At 37.7% G+C, this 23,050-nt stretch overlaps 1 protein-coding gene across 7 annotated transcripts in view; it reads right to left on the bottom strand.

Moving 5' to 3' along the window:
• AAK1 (AP2 associated kinase 1) overlaps positions 1-23,050 on the bottom strand; it is a 179,402-nt gene that overhangs the window by 81,198 nt on the left and 75,154 nt on the right. For all 7 annotated transcript variants that reach the window (XM_090281465.1, XM_090281462.1, XM_090281464.1 and 4 more), the window contains exon 2: positions 17,192-17,310. In XM_090281465.1, the coding sequence (XP_090137591.1) occupies positions 17,192-17,310 (119 nt within the window). The remainder of the gene's footprint in view (positions 1-17,191; positions 17,311-23,050) is intronic.

Here is a 23,050-nt window from a genome sequence, read left to right on the forward strand (position 1 = left end):
TGCATATGAATCAGCTAGTGATTCTATTTAGAAATAGATTTTAATCCAGTGGCTCTGGGATAGGGCCTCGGATGTTCCTCGGCAGTGGCACTTAAGGTAGCAAAGATTCAGAGCAGGGCTGCTCAAAATGTGGTCCCCAGACATTTGCTGGTTAGTAAACTGTTACCAGACCATAAGGACATTAGGAGCTTGTTTCAGGACACAAATCAATCAAGTCACTAAGCTAACTTTTTAATTTTCCTAGCGAGACTTTACCTATGAGAGAATTAGATCACTGATTTACATTCTGCCACCAGATCCTTTAAGTAGCACCCATACACTTTATATTGACAATTGGTTTTTGATGAGGGTGCCAAGACAATTGAACAGGGGAAAAGAAGAGTCTTTCCAAAAATGGTGCTAGGACAACTGGATATCAACATGGAAAAGAACTGATGAAGCTGGATCCCCATCTCACAACACATAGAAAAATTAACTCAAAATTGACCAAAGATCTAAAACCTCTTCAAAGAAAACATATGTACAAATCTTCATGATGTTGAATGATGGCACTATTCATCATTAGGAAAAATGCAAATCAAAACCATAATGACATATGACTTCACAACCACTAGAAGGGCTATAATAAAAAATTGAAACAATAAGAAATGTCAACAAGGATATGGAGATTATAAAACAGTTTGGCATTTTCTCAAAAAGTAGAGTTGCTGCCCTGGCTGGTGTGGCTCAGTTGGTTGAAGCATTGACCCATAAACCCAAAGATCATGGGTTCAATTCCTGGTCGGCACACACTTAGGTTGCGGGTTCAGTTCTGATTGGGGCACAGGCAAGAGGCAACCGATCAATGTTTCAGTATCACATTGACATTTCTCTCCTTTTCTCTCTCCCTCCCTTCTCCTCTCTCTAAAATCAATTAGCATGTCCTTGGGTGAAAATAAAAAAAAAATTAAAGAAAGTAAAGTTGCTACATGATCCGGCAATTTAAACCATATATTTATTTTTTAATTTTTTATATATATATATACCCAAGAGAAATGAAATATTATGTCCACAAATGTCTACAACAGCATTAGTCATAATAGCCAAAAAGTGGAAATAACCCAAATATCATCAAAATAAGCAAAGTGTGGTATATCCATACAAGAAAATATTATGCAGCCATGAAAATTAATAAAGTACTGATGCATGCTACAATGTAAATAAATCTTGAAAACATGATAATTGAAAGAAGTCAGATATAAGAAGCCACATATTGTATAAGCCCATTTCTAAGAAATGTCCATGACAGGCAACAGAAACTAGATTAATGGTTGCCTGGAACTGGAGCAAGGGGGAATGAAGAGTGACTGCTAATGGGTATGGGGTTTCCTTTTAGGGTGATGAAAAAATGTTCTGGAATTAGATAAATGGTGATAGGTGAATGATCTTATGAATATACTAAAAATCAATTATATTTAAAAGGGTGAATTTCATCTAAATTTACAAAGAAAAGTAATATGACAAGCTGGGGGAAATAATAAAAACAAACACACAAGGGGGAAAGAAAAAGAAAACAAGATCCTGTGAGTAATATTGATATACAGCAACCAGGCAGCCCATATCTGAATCCCTGCTATAGTCTTTTGACAAGCAGTTTTCTTAGAATAATGTCATTTCCTTGGGCCATCAGCCCATCTGCAGACAGTGCTCACTGTTGGTCAGTTCTTCCTTCCTTTCAGCTGGAAACCTCTACTTCCTGATTATAGATTGTCCTCTTCAGGGCAAAAAGAACAAGTCAACTATTTTTTTCACTTTCTAAACAACTGAAATATTATTATCTAAACTAAGTTTTTTCTTCTCTGTTAAACATACCCACTTTGTTTGACATGGTTTTTAGTCAAATCACCATCTTGGCTGCTCCCATGTTTAAATGCTTTGCTTTGTCTATATGCTCTCTATATGAATGGTCCCAGGAAATGAATGAAATACTCTAGAACTGGTCTGACTCATGCAGATAGACCAGCATTATAACCTTCTATTAATTCTATTAATGTAGCTAAAATTACATTCTTTTTTCTTCTGGTAGCCACATCTTATTTATACATTCGTATTGAGTTAATTGACCACTAAGATACTTTTTTTTCCCACTCATGCTGTTTTTAATTTCTGCCTTCTCAGAACTGTGCTTACAAATCTGATTAAAATAAAATAAAAATCCAAGTATCTGACCATACCTTGTTATTTTACCTCATTAGAATTAGTTCACTGCTCCAATTTTAAGGCTTATTTTGGATCCTGATTCTATCACCCAATATATTTGGTATACTTTCAACTTTATGTTGGGTACATAATTGATAAGTGTGTCTTCTATTTCCTTAATCAAGTTATTCATTCAATGTAAAACAACATAAAGATAATGGTAGGCTGCAGTGCTTTTTTCTTAGAAAGTTTCCTCTAGATTAATATGAAACCATTATAAACAGTAGCAATTCACCTAGCATCCAACCTACACTGTCTTGCTCACAGATCTCTGGTTGAGTGTCCTTACCCAAACAACACAATCCACAGAACTAGATCTACTGCCCTACCCTGAGCTCCCTGTCCAGAAACCCCCTCCCCAAAGGAGGATATGATGGGTATTGATATGACACGGTTTGTTCTTACTCAACCTGAAATTACTTTGGATCCCTGCTTATTCACCCAAGTGACTATACAACAGCTTAAAATTTAATTTCTACAAATAAATAATATATTAACATTCAAAGAGCAAAAAAACATAATTATTTTCTACTTCAGTCCTCATTCCCTATAGGGATTTCTTTCTCATCCTTCCAGTGCCGTCCCCAAAGCAAAGTCACACAGTATGTATTATGTACATATACACAATTCTTACAATCTTGGAGAGAGGTAGGGCTGGGTTATGGCCTCTACTTGACAAAAGTCTGAGTCTAGAGGGATTGGAACATCACATTTGACTAAAAATGGCAGAACATTTAAAAAATAATTTTTAACAATTTTTTATTGATTGATTTTAGAGAGAAGGAGAGGAAGGGGGAGGGAGAAAGAAACATCAATTTGTTGTTTCACTTATTTATGCATTCATTGGCTGCTTCTTGCATGTGTCTTGACTGGAGATCAAACCTGCAACCTTGGCGTATCAGGATGATGCTCTAACCAACTAAGCAACCTGGCCAGGGCAGCAGGAAATATTTTTAAAAAGTTGAATACCTGCATTTATCACTGCTTCCTTCTAAAGCCTTACTAAATGATGTAAAGTATATGCTTGTTGAAAGCCATAAACTGAAGACTTCTGCTCTAGGAAGATAAAGTAGATGTACTTTCCCCTACTCCTTCTGCTACTAAGTATAACTAAATACTGTGGATATTATATACAAAACAAACATAATAAGAAGAGTCTGAAATGTGGGTAAAAGAAGGCACAGATTGGCTAGAAATTTTGGGACCCAAGGAACAATGTGGTGTTGAGTTGCCTGAGTTTTCTTTTGGCTTCATATCCCAGACTAAAAACTAAAGAAGCTGGCAAGCTGAAAACACAAATAGGTACACACAAAAAAGCCCCAATGAAAGTGTCTGCTCTCTGTAGCCATACTCAGGAAAGTGGCAATCTGATAAGAGGAAACTCGTGTATACTAACTCTTCCACTCTAGCCAAACCCACAGAAAAAAATGCAGCCCCTCCCCGAGCCGTGCCAGCAAAGGCCAAGTGGGGAGCCTAGACTTCCATCTAGGGTTCCTAGTGTTACAAAAGACTGAGTAGGGAGTTAGGACCTTAATCTCTGTAGGCGGTAAGGAAGTGCTCTTCAATCTCCCACTGGGATGGTGTCAGAGGAGGCCAAGTGGAGAGTCAGGACTTTGACAATCACTGATCTGTAACAAGGCCAACTTTCAAACTCCTGATGTCAGTGAAGGCCACATGAAGAGCAACAGCCAGGTAATCCTACCTTCCCAGCTAGGAAGTATCAGTGGAAGCCTACTGGGGAACTGGAACTTCCACCCCAATCAAATAGTAATGAGGAACACCCCCCAGGCAGTCAACAGAGACCCAGTGGGAACCCTGAACTTCTATCCCCATTTAGTAGTAACAAGGAACAACCAACCCCTTAACCCATAAAATCTAATGCCAGAGCAGAAACAAGTTAAAACAGAAGTTTAGCAAAGTAAGAACTAGGAAGATCTCAAATTAAATGGAACAAAAAAATCAATAGATGACAATACTGAGATGACAGATGATAGAATTATCAAGCTATGACTTTAAAGCAGTTATGGAAAAAGTGCTTAAACCAGCACTTACAAATATGTTTGAAACAAATAAACAAATAGAAAACCTCAGCAAAGAAATAGGAAGTTTCATCAAAAATACTGAAAACCTAAAGATGAAGCAAGTAGAAATTTTAGAACTGAAAAATACAATAATCAAAGCAAAAGGCATGTGGACAGGATTAACAACAGTATGAAAGGGTCAGTGGAGTCAGAGAACTGAAATATAAAACAATACGAATTATCCAATATAAACAAAAAATAGCTAATAGACTTTTTAAAAAAGGGAACAAAACAAATATGCATGAGTCCATACTTATATAAGTAAAAAGAGACAGATTGCTTTTGCAGAATTCCAAATGATTTATAAATGACTTATATAGAAACACCACCTTCAAGAATAGGAAACGTAGGTTTCTGGCCAAGGTGGAGGCACAACTAAGAAGGAATACAACTACCTAAAACTGGAGACAATCAGAAGTACCAGAAAATTGAGCTACATGGAAGTCCAATGAACAAAGATATAAAGAAAAAATATACATCCAGACAGGTAGGAGGGGTGGGGCTCGGGTGGAGAGGATGTGGTGTGGCAGCGACGGCAGCAATGGCAGAAAGCACAATCACACATTTTAAAAAGTCAGGAGGGACACCTGAGGAGCACTCCCAGCCCCAGACCAGACCAGACCACACAGCTCACAGTCCCAGAGCCAGGGAAAATAAAGCCTCATTGCTTCTGACTGTGAAAACCAGCAGGCGTTGGGGCAGAGCAAGAAACTGCCAATCTCTCAGTAGAGTCCACTTGTTTAAAGGGCCCCCATGGTCCTAGAAGGTCCACGGACCCACCCACTCTGGGAACAATGACCAGGGCAACAGCTGGAGAGGTGCTAGTCCCATACAAGAAGCGAGAGAAGTGCCCGGAAAAGGGGTGAGTGCTAAGCAAGTGGATGTTCCCTCTCCGACCCCTCCCCCCACATACAGTGCCACAATGCAGTGAAACAGGTCACTCTGCACTGACGAATACCTAAGGCTCCGCCCCCTTACAACACAACAGGTGCGACAGCTCTACCAAAGACACAGAGGCAAACAAAGTAGCCTGTCAAGTTGAGGAGATACAGTACAGCCCAAAAGAGGGAACAGATCAAGGTTCCAGTGGAGAACTAAGCAATGAGGAGATAGCCAACCTAACATGCAGAGTTCAAAACCTGGTGATAATGATGCTCACAGACTTGACAGATATGCTTGAGTAGGGCAAAAGCATAAGAAAAGATGTGAAAATTATGCTAAATGAAATAAAGGAAAATCCACACAAAACCAGTGGTCAAGGGAAGGAAACTGGGGTTTAAATGAATGATTTGGAACATAAGGAAGAAATAAACAGTCAACCAGTGCAGAATGAGGAAACAAGAATTGAAAAAAGCGAGGAGAGACTTAGGATCCTCTGGGACAACTTTAAATGTACCAACATCTGAATCACAGTGGTGCCAGAAGGAGCAGAGGAAGAGCAAGAAATTGAAAACTTAAGGGAAAAAATAATGAAGAAAACTTCCCAAATTTGGCAAAGGAAGTATACATACAAGTCCAGGAAGCATAGAGAGTCTCAAACAAACTAGACCCAAAGAGGACCACACCAAGATGTTGTTGGCAGCCGTCTGTCTCGAGAGACGATGGTGTAGCTTCTTAAGAGTCTATCTGCACCGCCGAGAATGGCTGTGCAGTCCGACTCGGGAGTGACATGGTATCTGTCTCCTCCCGTGTTGAATCGACATCTTGTGATGACGCTGAAGCTACAGAGCCTGGGCAGGGTAATATGGAGGGTCTGCTGTTGCCCATGCAGCAGACCCCCCCTCTCTTCGCAGCTGAAGGGTCCAAGGGAAAGACGGAGTCAATACAGCTTGGCTTCAGGTGCGCCGCAGGAGTTGCCGGTGTTGACTACAACGTCAAACCGCCTTAGGGACTCCGGCTCCAGATTTTCTGTCGGGGTTTACTCCCTTAGCCTTTCCCCTGAAGAGGTATGCCGCAAGGCAGCGGAGGTTTTTTTTTTTTGGAGTCAGAGTTTTCCTTCTCTGATGTACCCTGACTGGAAGATCGAACCAGCGACACTTAGCTCGCAGGCCGACGCTCAATCCACTGAGCTAAACCAGCCAGGGCCACACCAAGATACATCATAATTAAAATGCCAAAGGTTAAAGATAAAAAGAGAATCTTAAAAGCAGCAAGAGAAGAGTTACCTATAAAGGAGTTCCTATAAGACTATGAGCTGATTTCTCAAATGAAACTTTGCAGGCAAGAAGAGACTGGCAAGAAGTATTCAAAGTGATGAAAAGCAAACACCTACAACCAAGATTACTCTATCCAGCAAAGCTATCATTTAGAATGGAAGGGCAGATAAAGTGCTTTTCAAACAAAGTAAAACTAAAGGAGTTCATCATCACCAAGCTACTATTATATGAAATGGTAAAGGGACTTAATAAGAAAACGAAGATTGAAACTATGAAAACTAAAAGGACAACAAACTCACAACTATCAACAACAGACTCTAAGAAATTAAAAACAAAAAACAAAAACTAAGCACACAAGCAGAACAGGAACAGAATCATAGGAATGTGGATCATCTGGAGGGTTATCAGCTGACAGGGGGAAGGGGAAGAAATGGGAAAATGGTGCAGGGATTAAGAAGTATAATTGGTAGGAACAAAATAGACAGGAGGAAATTAATAATAGTATATGAGCGTTGGCCTGCAAACCAAGTGTCGCTGGTTCGATTCCCAGTCAGGGCACATGACTAGGTTGCACATCAGGTCCCCAGTTGGGGGTGTGTGGAGGCAACCACACAGTGATGTTTCTCTCCCTCTCTTTCTCCTTTCCCCTCTCTCTAAAAATAAATAAATAAATAAATAATCTAAAATATATATATATATATATATATATATAAAAATTAAAAAATAAAAAAGAATAGTATAGGAAAGGGTGAAGCCAAAGAATTTATATGCATAACCCATGGACATGAACCAAGGGGAGGTGGGATTGCTGGAGGGAGAGAGGTACTTGGCGGAGAGGAGCAAAGGGAAAAAGAAATTGGGACAACTGTAATAGCATAATCAATAAAAAATACTTTAAAAAAAAGAATGGTAAATATAAATCCCTACTCCTTAAGTTGGCTAACTATGACTTTCTTTTAAAAAAAAAGAAAACGAAGAAGAGAGGGGGAAAGTAATTTTGCAGTGATGAATCCTGACAAACAGTACCTCAACCAGGTGATCAAAGTCAGTATCAACAGGGAAAATCATGATTATCCTATGTAACCATGATATCATGTGATAAAAATGGCACTTTAGCTCTGTTGTTTTCCTCCAAAATGATAACCCCATTCTAATCATGAAAAATACAAGATGAATTCAAATAGATGACATCCTACAAAATAATGAGCAGTATACCCCAAAACTAACAGTTAACAAAAACAAGGAAAGTCTGAGAAAATGTCACAATGAGGAAGAGCCAAAGGAAACATGAAAATAAACTGTAATGTGGTATCATAGATGGGACCCTGAAAAAGAAAGAAATGTTAGATAAAAACAAAGAAAATACGAATAAACTATGAACATCAGTTAATAATAATGTAACAAAACTGGGTCACTAAATTGTGGTCAATGTACCATACTAATATAAGATGTTAATAATAGGGAAAATTAGATGTGGGGCATATGGAACTCTCTGTACTATCATATCAACTTTTCTGTAAATCTAAAATGTCTAAAGAATAAAATCTATTAAAAAAACAAAGAACAGAGCCTCAGGGGACTGCACAACTATAACAAGAGATCTAAAATTCATGTGATCAGAGTTTCCAGAAGAAAAACAGAGAGGGGGAGGGACTGAAAAAGTACCTGAAGATATAGTAGCTGAAAACTTGCCAACTTGGGAAGGTAAACATAAACCTACAAACTCAAGCCACTGAGATAATCCCAAACAGGATAAACCCAAAGAATCTACACCAAGATTCATCATAACCAAACTTCCGAAAATAAAGACAAGCAAAAATAGAAGCAGAGGAAAATGATACATTATCTATATGAGGCCAAACAATTTGAATAACAGTCAATAACTCATCAGAACGAGATACCAGAAGGACGTCGCACAACATTTTTAAGTGTTGAAAGAAAAGAACTGTTGATCTAGAATCCTATGCTCAGCAAAAATATATTTTAGGAATGAAGAGAAATCAAGACATTCTCAGATTAAAGGAAACTAATTAAATTTATAAACAGCAGACCTACCCTAGAAGAATGGCTGAAGAAAGTTCTCTAAACAAAAAGGAAATACAGTAGAAGGAAATCTTGCCAGACCAGGAAGAACAAACACAGTAAGAAAAAAATATGGATAAATACAATGCTGTCTGATGTGGCCCTAAATAATTGTAAAAGAAATAATAAAGATAAATATATCATAAACGGGGAGGCTGAGGGAGGGACGAGTAGGTAAGATTTCTATACTTCACTTGAATTAGTAAAATAATGAATAATACCAATAAATTATGTGCATTCTATATATTATATTAATTAGAATAACTACTTAAAAGTTGTACAAAGAAGTAGCCGGTAAGCAGATGAAAAGATGCTCAACATTACTAAGCATCACGGAAATGCATATCAGAATCACAATGAGGTATCACTTCATTCTTGTGAGGATGGCCACTGTTAGAAAAAACAAACAAACAGAAAATAAGTCCTGGAGAGAATGCAGAGATATTGGAACTTTTGTGCACTGTTGGTAGGAATGTAAAATAGCACAGCCAGTATGGAAAATAATATAGAGGTTCCTCAAAAATTACATTATCCAGCAATTCCACTACTTGTATATATCCAAAAGAATTAAAAACAGGATCTCAAAGAGATATTTACACACCCATGTCCATTGCAACATTATTCACAATAGCCAGTGTCCAATAACAGATAATGGCTAAAGAAAATGGAATATGACTCAACCTTAAAAACAAATCATGTCATATTCAACAACCTAGATGAACCCTAAGGATATTATAAGTGAATAGAAGGACAAATACTATATGATTCCACTTATATGAATGTACAGAGTAGCCAAACTCACAGAAACAGAAAGCAGAATGGTGGTTGCCAGGAGCTGAAGGGAGGGGAAAATGGGGAGTTGTTATTCAGCAGATACAAAGTTTCAGTTACTCTAGATGGATAAGTTCTAGAGATCTGCTATATAATACTGTACACTTAAAAATGGTTAAAATGGTAAATTGTAAGTTAAGAATTTTTGACTATAATAAAATTATTTTTAAAACTTAAGAGTAAAATTAAAATAAAAAAGTTAAGTTTTGGCTTAGAAACATAGAAAGAAATCTTAAAAATTGAAATAACAATTGCTCAGTTGAAAATTTATGACACATCCAAATAAGTTGAAAACTACATACACACAAAAGCCTGCACACAGATGTTTATAGCTGCTTTATTCGTAACTGCTAAAACTTAGAAGCAACCAAGATATCCTTCACTAGATGAATAGATAAATAAACTGTAATACATCTATACAAAAAAATATTCTTCAGCTCTAAAAAGAAATGAGCTATCAAGCCATGAAAAGACATGGAAAACCTTAAATGCATATTATTAAGTGAAAGAAGCCAATCTGAAAAGGCTAAAATACAGAGTCATACTTAATAATTTCAACTACATGAAGTTCAGAAAAGGGCAAAATTATGACAGCAATACAAAAAAAAAAATTAATGGTTGCCAGGGATTGCTGGGAAGGAGGGATGAACAGGCAGAGCACAAGTGATGTTTAGGGCAGTAAAACAATTCCTTACAATACTACAATGGTAGATATATATCATTATACATTTGTCCCAACCTACAGAATGTACAGCACCAAAGTGAAGCCTAATGTAAATTATGGACTCCAGGTGATAATGATGTGTCAATATAGCTTCGCTGATTGTAACAAATGTATCACTCTAGTGCTGATGTTGATAGTAGGACAGGCTAGGCATGTGGGGGTTATGGGGTACATGGGGACTCTCTGTACTTTCCATTCAATTTGCTATGAACCTAAAACTGCTCTAGAAAATAAGAGTCTATTTTTTAAAAGATTTTTTAAAATTTATTTTTAGAGAGGGAATGGGAGGAAGAGAGGGAGAGAAACATCAATGTATGAGAGATCATCGATCGGTTGCCTCTTGCACACCCCCAACCGGGGACTTGGCCCGCAACCCAGGTATGTACCCTGACTGGGAATCGAACCCGCAATCCTTCAGTTCACAGGCCAGTGCTCAATCCACTGAGTCACACCAGCCAGGACTCAAGTCTATTTTTAAAATAATCATACAAAGAGATACATTCAAAACACTACAAATTCAAACTGAATTCTAAAAAAAGTCCAAATAACCACAAGAAGACAAGAAAGGAAAACAGAACAAAAAGGAAAAAAATAAAATAGGAGATTTAAGAGCTAACTTATTAGGATGAACAAATAACTACATTAAATGTAAATGGTCTAAATATACCAATTATAAGACAGACATGGGCAGAGTGGATTTAAAAGTACAATCCATCTATTTGCTGACTATAAGTCACTCAAAAATAAAACAATATAGGCAGATTGAAAGTATTATAAAAGGATCAAAAAATATATACCATGCAAACTTGAATCCCAATAAAACAGGAGTAGCTTTATTTATAAAGATAGACTTCAGAATAAAGAAAATTACCAGGGACAGAGAAGAACACTGTGTAATGACAAAAGGGTCAATCCATTAAGAACATATAACCATCCTAAATGTATATGCACCAAACAACAGAGCTACAAAACACGTGAAGCAGAAACTGACAGAACTGAAAGAGACAAACACCAATTATATTTGGAGATTTCAACAACTCCTCTCAACAAGCGACAGAACAACTAGACAAAAATCAGCAAGGATACAGAAGAATACAACACCATGAATGGACAGGATCTAATGAGTATTTATCAAATACTTCACCTAACAACAGAATATATATTCAAGTGCCCACAAAACATATATCAAGAGAGGATATATCTTGTGTCATAAAACAAACTTCAATTCATTTACAAGAAGTAAAATCACATAAAGTGTGTTCTCCAACCACCATGGAATCAAACTAGATATCAGTAACTAAAACATAAGGGAAAAATTGCTCAATAACTGGAAACTAAACAAGATACTTTCAAGTAATCCATGGGTCAATAGGAAGTCTCAAGGGAAATTAAAATAAAAGAAGTTATAGCAGAATGGAAAATAAAATACATATATTAAAATAAAGCAGTGTTGAAAGGAAAAGTTATAACACTAAATGTATGTAATAAAAAATAGGAAGTCTCAAATCAATATTCAAAAGTTCCATCTCAAGTACCTAGGAAAAGAAGAGCAAAGTGAACCCAAAGGAAGCAGAAAGAACTAAGTATAAGAACCACTATCAATGGAATTGAAAATGGATAAGTAGAGAAAATCAATGAAACAAACAGATCTCTTTGAAAACATTAATAAAATTGGCAAACTTCTGACAAAGAAAAAAGAAAGAAGATACAAATTAATTATATCAGGAATAACACAGAAGCTATACCATAAACCCTGCACAGATCAAAGGATAATAAGAATTATTATTATAGAGTTACTAACAACTAACTCAACATGAATAAATTTGACAAATTAAAGAAATGGACCAATTCCTCCAAAATGCAAACTACACAACTTACCTAATATGAAACAGGTAATCTGAATAACCTATAATTATTAAGGAAACTAAATTTAACAAGTCCCAAAAAAGAAATCCTGCAGCTCAGATGGTTTCACTGGAGAATTCCACCAAATGCTAAAAGAATGAATATCTATTCTACAAAATCTCTTCCAGGTAAGAGATAAGTAGGGAACATTTCCCAATCTGTGCTATGAAGCCAGAATTACCCTGATAACAAAACCAGAAAAGCAGTAAAAAAAAAAGTGTGTGTGTGTGTATATATATATATATATATATATAGAGAGAGAGAGAGAGAGAGAGAGAACATTATCCTTCATGACTGTAAATGCAAAAATCCTTACCAAAATATTAGCATATAGAAATCAACAATAGGTAGAACTTTCGGCCAAGATGGAGGCTTAGACTGACATGCTCTGTCTCCCTCCACAACTGAATGGAAATACAACTACCTCAAAACCAAAGATAACAAGAAATTCCAGAAAATAAAACTACATGGAAGCCCAACGTATGAAGCTGTATACCAGCGGTGCTCATCTGGACGGGTAGGAGGGGTGAAATCAGAATCAGGACAGAAAGGTCAGGCTGGGCTGTCCATGGCAGCAGCGGGGATAGCAGCGGGACTGCGAGAAATGCCAGGGGAGCAATCCCAGCTGCAGTCGAGACCCGGCAGCTCGCGATTCCAACGCTGGGGAAAGCGGCCACCCCATTACCTTGGACGGTGAGGCGGTGGGAAAGGAGCCTCTCTGTCTCTCAGGGGAAAGTAACGACAGGAATCCATCTTGGACCCCCGCCCCCACACAAAGCGCCAGAGAGCGGTGAAAAAGGTCACCGGTCGCTGGGTAGTGACGAATGCACGGGGCACTGCCCCCTAGAGCCCGCCCAGGAAACAAAAGTAAACAGAAAACTGTCAGGATGAAACAGACCATGATTGAAATCCCGGTGACGCAGCTCACCAGGCAGCAGATGAGGGACCTAACTGATGAGCAAATAAATCTTTCTAAGGCTCAGTTCAGAGCTATAGTCATAAGGTGGCTTACAGAATTAACAAAAGATTTGAAACAAGATGAGGAGGAATGAAAGCCAGCACACTGAAACGAACAAAAACACATACAAGACAAGTGATGAGGAAATGAAAACCAGAGATCAAATCAACAAACCAGAACATAGGGAAGGAACAGTCAACCAGTACAGAAAGAGGAAACAAAAAGGGAGGAACACGAGGAGAGGCTCAGAAACCTCTGGGACAGCTATAAGCGAACGAACATTCGAATTATAGGATTGCCAGAGGGCGAAGAAGAAGAACTAGAAATAGAAAAATTATGTGAAAAAATAATGAAGCAGAACTTCCCTAACTTGGGGAAGGAAATAGACTTACAGGTCCAGGAAGCACAGAGAGTTCCAGAAAAACTGGACCCAGGGAGAACCACACCAAGACACATTATAATCAAAATGTCAAAAATTAAAGATAAAGAGAGAATCTTAAAAGCAGCAAAAAAGAAAAGAATTATGTACAAAGGGGTCCCAATTAGATTATCAGCTGATTTCTCAAAAGAAACTCTGCAGGCAAGAAGGGACTGGCAAGAAATATTCAAAGTAATGAAAATCAAAAACCTACAACCACAAATACTCTATCCAGCGAAACTGTTATTCAGAATAGAAGGGCAGAGAAAGTGCTTCCAGGACAAAGTAAAACTGAAGGAGTTCATTAGATCCAAACCACTGTTACATGAGATGTCAAAGGGACTGGTTTAGAAGAAGGATCAAAACTATGAACATTAAAATGAAAACCGTATCACAACAACCAACAACAGAAGCTAGGGAATCAAAACAAAGGCGAACTAAGTAGGCAACAAGAGTGGGAAAAGAATTATAGGTACGGGGAACATACTAGGGGGAGGTCCGTGGGGAGGGTGAAAGGGAAAAAGGGAGGGAGATGGTACAGGAATTAAGAAGTATAGTAGGAGGAAAGGAGTAGATGGGAAGATGTTGAGAAGAACTATATGCACAACCAATGGACATGGACTAAAAGGGGGGGACAACTGGAGGGAGGGGGTCACAGGGTGGAGGGGAGCAGAAGGAAAAGAAATTGGGAAAACTGTAACAGCATAATCAATAAAATATATTTTAAAAAAAGAAATCAACAATATATAAAAATAGTTATAGACCATGACCAAGTCGGAATTATTGCTGAGATGCAAGGCTGGTTCAATATTTGAAAATGAATCACTATAATCTACCATGATTAAGGCTAAAAAAAAAATAATAATAACATGATCATATCAATCAATGCAGAAAAATGAGGAAGTCAAAAAAAGAGTCAATAAATCTAACAAAAAAGAGAGGCAAAGGGAATCCCTAAAAAAAGGGGGGGGGGATTCCTATATAACACTGTTAATTAGACCTAGAGAGCAACCAATCCAGATTCCATCCAGTCAGAAGACAGAGAGATCTCTTGAAGACACTAAAATAAATAGAAAAGTAAATGTGTTTAAAAGTATTAAAATAATGACTTACACAACTTGGGAAGAGTTTTGGATTAAATTGCTGAAAAATATGCGAAAAACAAAGACCAAAACTCCCCAAAACACCAATTATTAATTCCAGGGAAAAGAGAGTTATATAGGAAAGGAATAGTAATTATAGTCCACTAGGAGACTCAGCAAAATAAAACTAATACTAATATTACTAATATATTGCCAACATTTTCTGCTATTTTGGAAGAATAAAGATGAGAACAATGCAAGTATTGGGGGAAGAGGACATGCAAAGGATGAAAGAGCTAAAATTTTACTCTCCATAGTATGTAATGCCTAAAATGGAAAAAAAAATCAAGAATTAGCGATATCAGCATGTTAGTTAAAAATATATCAAATGACTCAACTAAAAGTGGTTGCCTTGGAACATTGAAATGGCATAGGAAAGGTCCTTGAGTAATTGCTTCATGTTTTTTTATAACAAGTTGAGTTCAGCCATTTGAGTATTTAAGTTGCTAAAAAATATAAAGGAAATTAAAAACAAAACTCTTACAGCTAATCTATGGCTGGACCAGAACTTGAACCCACATAGTTTTTTTTAATTCTCACCCAAGGATATGACTATTGATTTGACAGAGAGAGAGAGACAGAGAGAGAGAGAGAGAGAGAGAGAGAGAGAGAGACATTGATGTGAGAAAGAAACATTCATTGGTTGTCTCTCTTCTGTGCCCTGGCCAGAGATCAAACCTGCAATTTAGTATATGCCCTGATCAGAGATTGAACCCTCAACCTTTTGGTGTATGAGATGATGCTCCAACCAACTGAGCCACTTGGCCAGGGCAAACCCACATAATTTAATTACTAATCAGGTCCGTTAATTTGTGAGCTCCTAAGGGGCAGGTGTCTTCTTAGTTTCTCTACTCTGTTGCCTGCCTAGCACAAGGTAAGCCCTCAAACATATTTATGAATGAGTGGGAGAAAGTTCAAGGATGGAATTACTTTCCTAACTGAAAAGGAATGAGAAGGGCATACCAGGCAGAGGAAATAGCAGAAGTGTGAGAGTTGAGCAAGAAAGGAACGAGGTGGGAGAAGGAGTAATAAGAAGAATTCAGAAAACCCACTGGTGGGTAAAGGGAAATACAGTGAGCACAGTCATTTGGAGCTGTGTGGCAGAGCAGTGGGAGAACACTGGTGCCTTCTGGACAGATCCACATGATCCTGAGTGTATGTGTATCTGCTTTAGGGTTTTGTTTGTTTTGCAATAATGACAGCAACACTTATTTCTACCAACAGTTCCTTCCCAAATAGTTTCAGCTTCCTGATACTATACCAGACTCCCTAAAATTCTGAGTTCTTTCAGTAGCTCAACTACTTACAACTAGTTAACTCTAAATAGCCACAGAAAGGGCAAACCCACAAAGGATGGGCAGGGACAAGCAAAGTCTGGTGGAATCCCTACAATGCCACCCTCATCCATTTTTTGGACCTCTTCACAAAAACATTAAAATCTAGAGTACAAATGAATCATCATCTCTTGATAAACATATGCATTTGCTATTACCATTACTCATATGTTCATTTCATCCAAAGTTTATTAAGTATTTACTCTATCTCAAGCAGTGCATTGGAATATAAAGTTTCTGATCTTAAATAACTTACTTTCTGATAGCAGAATTATTTATAAAATAACAAAATAAATAATGTAACTGACATTAACAAAAGTACTGTGGAAATAAAATGGATTAAAAGACTATTCAAAACTTTTTAGGTATAATGTTAAACAGAAGTGAAAGTAAGAGACAACTCCAATAAACATACATATACCCACACTCTGCCTTGATCATAATTCATTCCAATCTTGTTTCTCTTCTAAATCCCCTGATTAACTTTAAAACATATTATTTTACCCATGTATGTTTCACCATAATACCTCTAACAGATAGAAACTCTTTATTTAAACATTATAAATACATATCTTGAAAACTGAGTAAGTTTTTAAGATATAAGATATAATTAACATATAATAAAATGCACAGATCTTAAGGTACTCAACTGAGTTCTAACAATTATATAGACCACTATCCAAAACAAGACATGAAACATTTCCATAGTCCAGAAAGTTTCCACATGCCCTTTTCTAAGCAATTTCCTACAGCCAGATATGATTTCTATTACCAAAGATCACTTTTGCATGTATTTAGAGTTTTATAAATGACATCATAAAGTAAGAGGGGAAAGCATTGCAGGCAGAAAGAACTATATGTACCAAATAAAACTGTGTTCACAGAATACTGACAAGCTCAACTGGGTTGAAAGCTGGGATTGGTAACTGCTAGAAGACAAGACTAGAAGAAGAGGCTTGTGGAAAAGCTGGGGTTTCCAGATTAAATTCCACAGTTAATTCTGGCAACCATGTTGTGAAATAAACTTTCCAAATACCCAAAACTATTTTTCTGACCTAAAAATACATCCATTCTCTCAATAAACTCCTTTCTCTTCAACCCTCCAACTGAGGGTGACCAAGGCAAGAGCAGCATCCTACACCCGAATGCTGTTCACTCACATCTTGTGCAGAAGCCTCTCTGCACCTCAGGAAAGGGAACAAGCCCCTCTTGCCTTTCTTATAAGAAGGCAGTCTCTCCCCGCCCCCACCTCCACCTCTACCTCCTCCACCCCCTCCACCCCATTTTAAATAAGCAGTCCCAAGTCTGAGGGACAGACTTACCATTATCTGGATTTCTCTCTTGCACACCTGGAGATCGTGCTCATTGTTGACAAACATGCGTTTCAAGGCACATTTCATTCCACTGCTTGTCCTCACCAGAAACACGATAGCAAATCCACCTGTGAGAAAAACAAACATACAAGCTCTTCTGAGTCATGTTCAAAAAGTCAGGCAGATGACTATGCTGGCTGTTGTCACTGCTGATGGTGTTGATGCCACTGTCAGCTAGCCCTAAGGCCGGCCTGGCTTAGAAGGCATTCTTAGATTCTTGGGACTCATAGGTATTGCTTATGAACTCATAGGTGGTACTTATGCTGTCGGGTGGTGGAAATCGAAGAAATTGTTTCTAAAACCCAATTTCAGGAAAAAGGAACAACAGTAATTATCTTCCAAAGAATCTACAAATGAACAGATGAACAAACAGATGAAAGGAAAAAAACTAAGTACATTCCAACTACTATCCTAGGCACTTCAGGATCTTAGTTAATTCTAACTACGATCCTGTGAGGCTCAGCATTATTTTTCCCTTTAAGGCAATAATTACTAACTGAGGCAGTCTTATTAAATACTTAGAATTTGTTACACCTTAGTGTTTTACAAATCCTTAAAACTCCTAACCTTGACCTCCATCCTCAAACACTGTATTAGGTGTTCAGTGCAATTGTTAATAGGGATTATAGTTGGATAAGGTGTTGCAAAGCTGTCCAAGTTGAAGGCTTTCGAATAAGCAGCACTTATATTGGATGCTTAGTCCATCTGCCTGCTTGTGTAGCTTCATAATTTAACTTGAATTATCCTGTGCATTGAGCCTGTGTAGCAAAAAAAAAAAAGAATCACTGGGTTATATTTTGCACAGAAGTGATCACTAATGGGATGAAGGTGAATGCAGAGAAGACATCAGTTCGGGAACTTGAGCTGAGGTTATGGCACTCTACTGGGGCTAGCAGCCATATGCAAAATTGATAGAGAGCAACCAGCAGTGGTTATAGATATCTCAGGCCTTAGATATGACTTGGGTCTTGACTGCCAGTCTAGTTCCTGAGGCCCAGCAGCACTTCAGCACCTGTCTGTTGATGTTCACAGCACCTCCTATTGTACCTTTACAATAATTATTTCTTTTTAAGTCAACTTGAGTAAGTTTCTGTTCCTGAAAACCAAAGAGAGCATTAATCATAAAGCACTGTTGCATGTTCTCATAAGTTACATACATAATTCTATGCCAAAATTTTTTAATGGGCTCAAATGTTCCAAGTATATTTTGATAATGATTTACTGGAGACATGTCTGTATATTTCCTGTCACTATGTTCTTCAGCATTCAGATAAACACTGAAATTTACCATATCATTTTTATTTTTTATTTTATTTCTAAATATTTTTTATTTCTCAATTACAGTTGACATACAATCCTACATTAGTTTCAAGTGTAAACCCCATGATTAGACATTTATATAACTGATGAAGTGATCACCTGAATAAATCTTTAATTTCAGCTGTCATTTCCTTAATCTTTGTATCTCAACAACACTTTCCATTGTCTTGTAATACTTTAAAGCAGCAGTCCCCACCCTTTTTGGTACCTGGGACCTGTTCACTCGCTTGCCAGCTGCTCACCTCCTGCTGTGTGGCCCAGTTCCTAATAGGCCACAGACCATACAGGTCTGCATCCCAGGGGCTGGGGACCCCTGCTTTAAAGTATACTTATACTCCTCAATTGTTAATTGTAATTCTAGAATTTTGAGTATTTACTAAAAACAAATTTTCTAAACCCCCACATACACTCACAAAGTCTTACCACACACACAATCTCATTCTAGGATGTAAATTTTTTTACTTAATTTTTAGGATATATGAAATTTTCTTGTAATAAATATGTACACTTAATGAAGTGCCATTTGTCTTTTTGTTCCAAAAAAAGAGCTATCAAATTCATGACGTGTCTTATAATAAAGTAGAACTAGGGAAAATGATAGTATAAATTATAAAATTTCAATGTATATTCATTTGTTTTGTGATAAAAGTGGGTTTTCATTTCATATATATTTTGAGTTTTGAAAAAATACAGAGAACTACAGACTTTGTGCCAATAGCACTTCTAGAGAACATTAAGTCCAAGCATTTTGCTTTATGGGCAGAGAAACCTAGTGAGGCTTAGGAGTCCCATGGCTAATTATGGGCAAAACCTGGAAGAGTGTCACTCTCTAATTATCAAAAAAAATGTTCTTCCCACTTCATTTTCTTAAAGAAAACTGCAATACGCCTGACAGGGCTGGAGAACAAAAGTTGGGAGAAGAAAAGCTGGAAATGGTAATTTCCTACAGTTCTGTGATGCATGGCATTGCTGAAGGACAAGGCTGTCCTTTGAGAAGGAAGTTGGTAATGCAGCAATCTGAGATAACTGCCACCAGATGGGAGCAGTGTAGTTTTCTTTACCGGGTAGCAAGATGACCCTTCTAGCCAGGACTGAAGAAATGAGTCAGACGCCTACCACCCAATCTAGGCTGAGAAGAGCCAGCCCAGGTCCTCAGAACCCATGACCACCACAAATGTAACGGCAGAGCAATGAACCACTACTATGCCTAATATAGACAGAATCATGTTAATTAAGCTTTATGCACATACAAGAGCTTATTTGCAGGTGAGAAGCATTTAAATCAGGGTTCACTGACCATAAGATTAAAACTGAAGCCTGATAGGACTATCAATATTAAAATGTTAGCCATTATTACTATGTAGTTGACCAAACAGATATAAATTACTAGAAGGCAGAGGGGAGATAGCACCACTCAAGATACTTCTTCAGTACAGTTCCATCACATGGATCAGAGCAGTGAGACTCTCAGCCACAGTTAAACAGGGTTCAGGCCATTACAAAAGGCAGTGCTAAGACTGTCAATAGGGATGCTCATTTCAGACTGAGTTGCAATCCAAGAGTTGACTAAATGAAAAAAGTTAAAGCTGAGGTGGGGATGGTTTGAACAGAGGTAAGAAAAGCTAACATTCAGTAGAGCTTGTGCCAGTCCCTCTGTCTCCTGACATTTTTAGAAACAGTATATTATAATCTCCATTATTTTACTTAAGTGCATTTTTTGGATAATCCACGAATTTACTGAATCACAACGGGAAAAAGGACCTGAGCCATTATGTGAAGTAGGCAAGTAAAATAGGCAAGATAACTATGGTACACACACACTTTTGCCTATTAGATATATAGGAATTTTTTTTTTTTTTTTTACTTCCACAAAGAAACATGTTTTCTCTCACTTTCCCTAAAATACACAGCATTCTTGGTCTAACTTTCTCCTAATTTTTGATCGATGTGAATGTGTACTTACTACGCCCTATGACAGAGATTTTGTCTGTTTGGTTCCCTTCCGTATACTCATGTCCTAGATTAGTGCCTAACATATCAAGGGCACTCAATGAATTAACTTTCCTTTTCATGTTACAACAGAGAATAGAAAAGACTACAGAGAGGGGCAGAGACTGTGGGAAACTACAGCATACAGTCCATGTAAAGGAACAGCTACTACGCAATTCCAAGTACTTGCTCTCATGTAGGAATATGGACCCAGTTTTGTTAGATCTAATCACTTCTAAAGATAAACTTGAAACCCAAAGCTTTATCTGCAATCTTCAGATTTAAACACTGGCAACAAGGCACATTTTACAGGAGTCCTGGACAGGTCAACACACTGTAGAGGCTCAAGAAAACATATCTGGGAGGCCTTAGAAAGTCTTTGTGCCTACCGTTTTCTACCTCTAATTAGTCTAACCCAGTCATTTTACTGATGGCCAGAAAGGGGAAGCGACATAGCCAGTGTTACACAAAGTTAAAAGGTGACTCGTAAGTAAAATTCAGAATATATATTAGCTCATATATTGGTTATTACAGTTCTAGCTATTTTTCCCTGGAGAAGAGTTTATGAAATATTCCTTCCAACCCTCAACCAGCATTTGTATATGGCTTTATACTTTCTCAAAGCATTTCAAAATAAATGATTTCATTTATATTTCCACAATAACTAAATGGGGTAGGTGAACTACCTATTGTCCCCATTTTCCCAATAGGAAAGAGTTGTAGAGATTAAGCTCCTTTCACAAGAACATAGAGCTAGTTTGTTAGTGGTAGAGCTCATACTAGATCCCTCATCTTTCAAAATCAACTTCATATATAATACAATGCCCCCTTTTAAGTATACAGTTTGATGCATTTCCACAACTGTATACACTCTTGCAACCATCCCCAGAATCAATCCATCACTGCAAGCAGTTCCTATGCCTCTTTGTAGGCATCTACCCCCTCCTTCTCACACCATCTCATTTAACTTCTGACCTGCTTTCTGTTCTACAGACTAATTTTGCTTGTTCAAGAATAAATGGAACCATACAGTATGTACTCCCATGTCTGGCTTCTGTCATTCAGCGTAATATTTCCGAAATTCATCTTTATTGTCATGTGTCAGTATTTTGGTTTTTTAAACTCAGATTAGTATTCCATCACATAGATTTTCCACAATTAATTTATCCATTCACCTGTTGAAGGACATTAAAATTATTTCTAGCTTTTGGTCATATTGCAACTAAAATGTCCATATAGAAGTCCTTTTGGTGGACACAGGTATTTATTTCTCTTAGGTAAATACTTAGGAATGGAATAGCTGGATCATATGGTGTGTATTCAGCTTTATAAGAAACTGCTTACCAGTTCATCACCACATTGGTTGTACCATTTCATACACCCAACTGCCACACGTGAGACTTTGGGTTGTTCCAAATCCTGATCAACACTTGGTATTGTCAATCTTTTTATTTTAGCCATTCTAGTAAGTGTGTGCTGATATTTCTTTGTGGCTTTAATCTGCATTTCCTTATAGAGCCTTCATCATTTAAACTCCAAGGATTAGCTGCTCCCACAATTTTTGTGATAAAAGGCTTTAGTAATTAAGCATAGGATCATGGAGTCACCAATGAAATTACTGAGATAACTTGGACTTCTACCTATAATGCAAAGATGACAGAAGTGCTTCTTTCTCTCCTGAGAGAAGGTAAGTGAGAATTTGCAATACAGAGAGGAAAGATTATATAATCTCTAAAATCTCTTTCAACTCTGACATCAGCAAAAGATCATGGTCATCAACATCATTATCATGACTGAAACTTTTTAAACAAAACCTCCTCAGTAGCCTGATCACGATATTCAATATCAGCAATGGGCTTCCTCTCTCCCTTTCTCCCTCCCTTCCTTTCCTTACCTGGGGATATGTTTATTGATTTTAGAGAGAGAGGAAAGAGGACAGAGAGAGAGAGAGAGAGAGAGAGAGAGAGAGAGAGAGAGAGAAATATTGCTGTAAAAGACAAACACGCTGTAAAAGACAAACATTGATTGGCTGCCTCCTGTATGCACCCCAACCTGGGATCACAACTACAACCTAGGTATGTACTCTGATCAGAGATGGAACTTGCAACCTTTTTGGTGCATGGGACAACGCTCCAACCTACTGAACCACCTGGCCAGGGCAGCAATGGGACTTCTGAAGAACTAAGTGTAGTACCTCTCCTGGCTTGGTCTCAAATACTGAATCATGCTAAATGGTACCAGACCCAGGGGCAGTTCCAAATGAATCAAGATGTCAGGTACTTCCATTTAGCAAGGAAAAGGGAGGGATGAAGGAAGATGAGTGGGAAGGGAAGAAAACCACCACACTGATGTTCTGAGTGGTGATGTGAACGGAGCAGCTGGGCAGACAATGAGAATGATTAGACCATGAGATAAAGAAGCCCATCGTGGTGCTGAGGCAGGGTTTCTGAATTTGCTGCCAAAGAAGTTTTGGTGGATATTTTTAAATCAGGCCTAGAT

Source organism: Furipterus horrens, unplaced genomic scaffold (genome assembly GCF_987537825.1).
Source record: "Furipterus horrens unplaced genomic scaffold, mFurHor1.1.pri manual_scaffold_6, whole genome shotgun sequence".
Lineage (NCBI taxonomy): Eukaryota > Metazoa > Chordata > Mammalia > Chiroptera > Furipteridae > Furipterus > Furipterus horrens.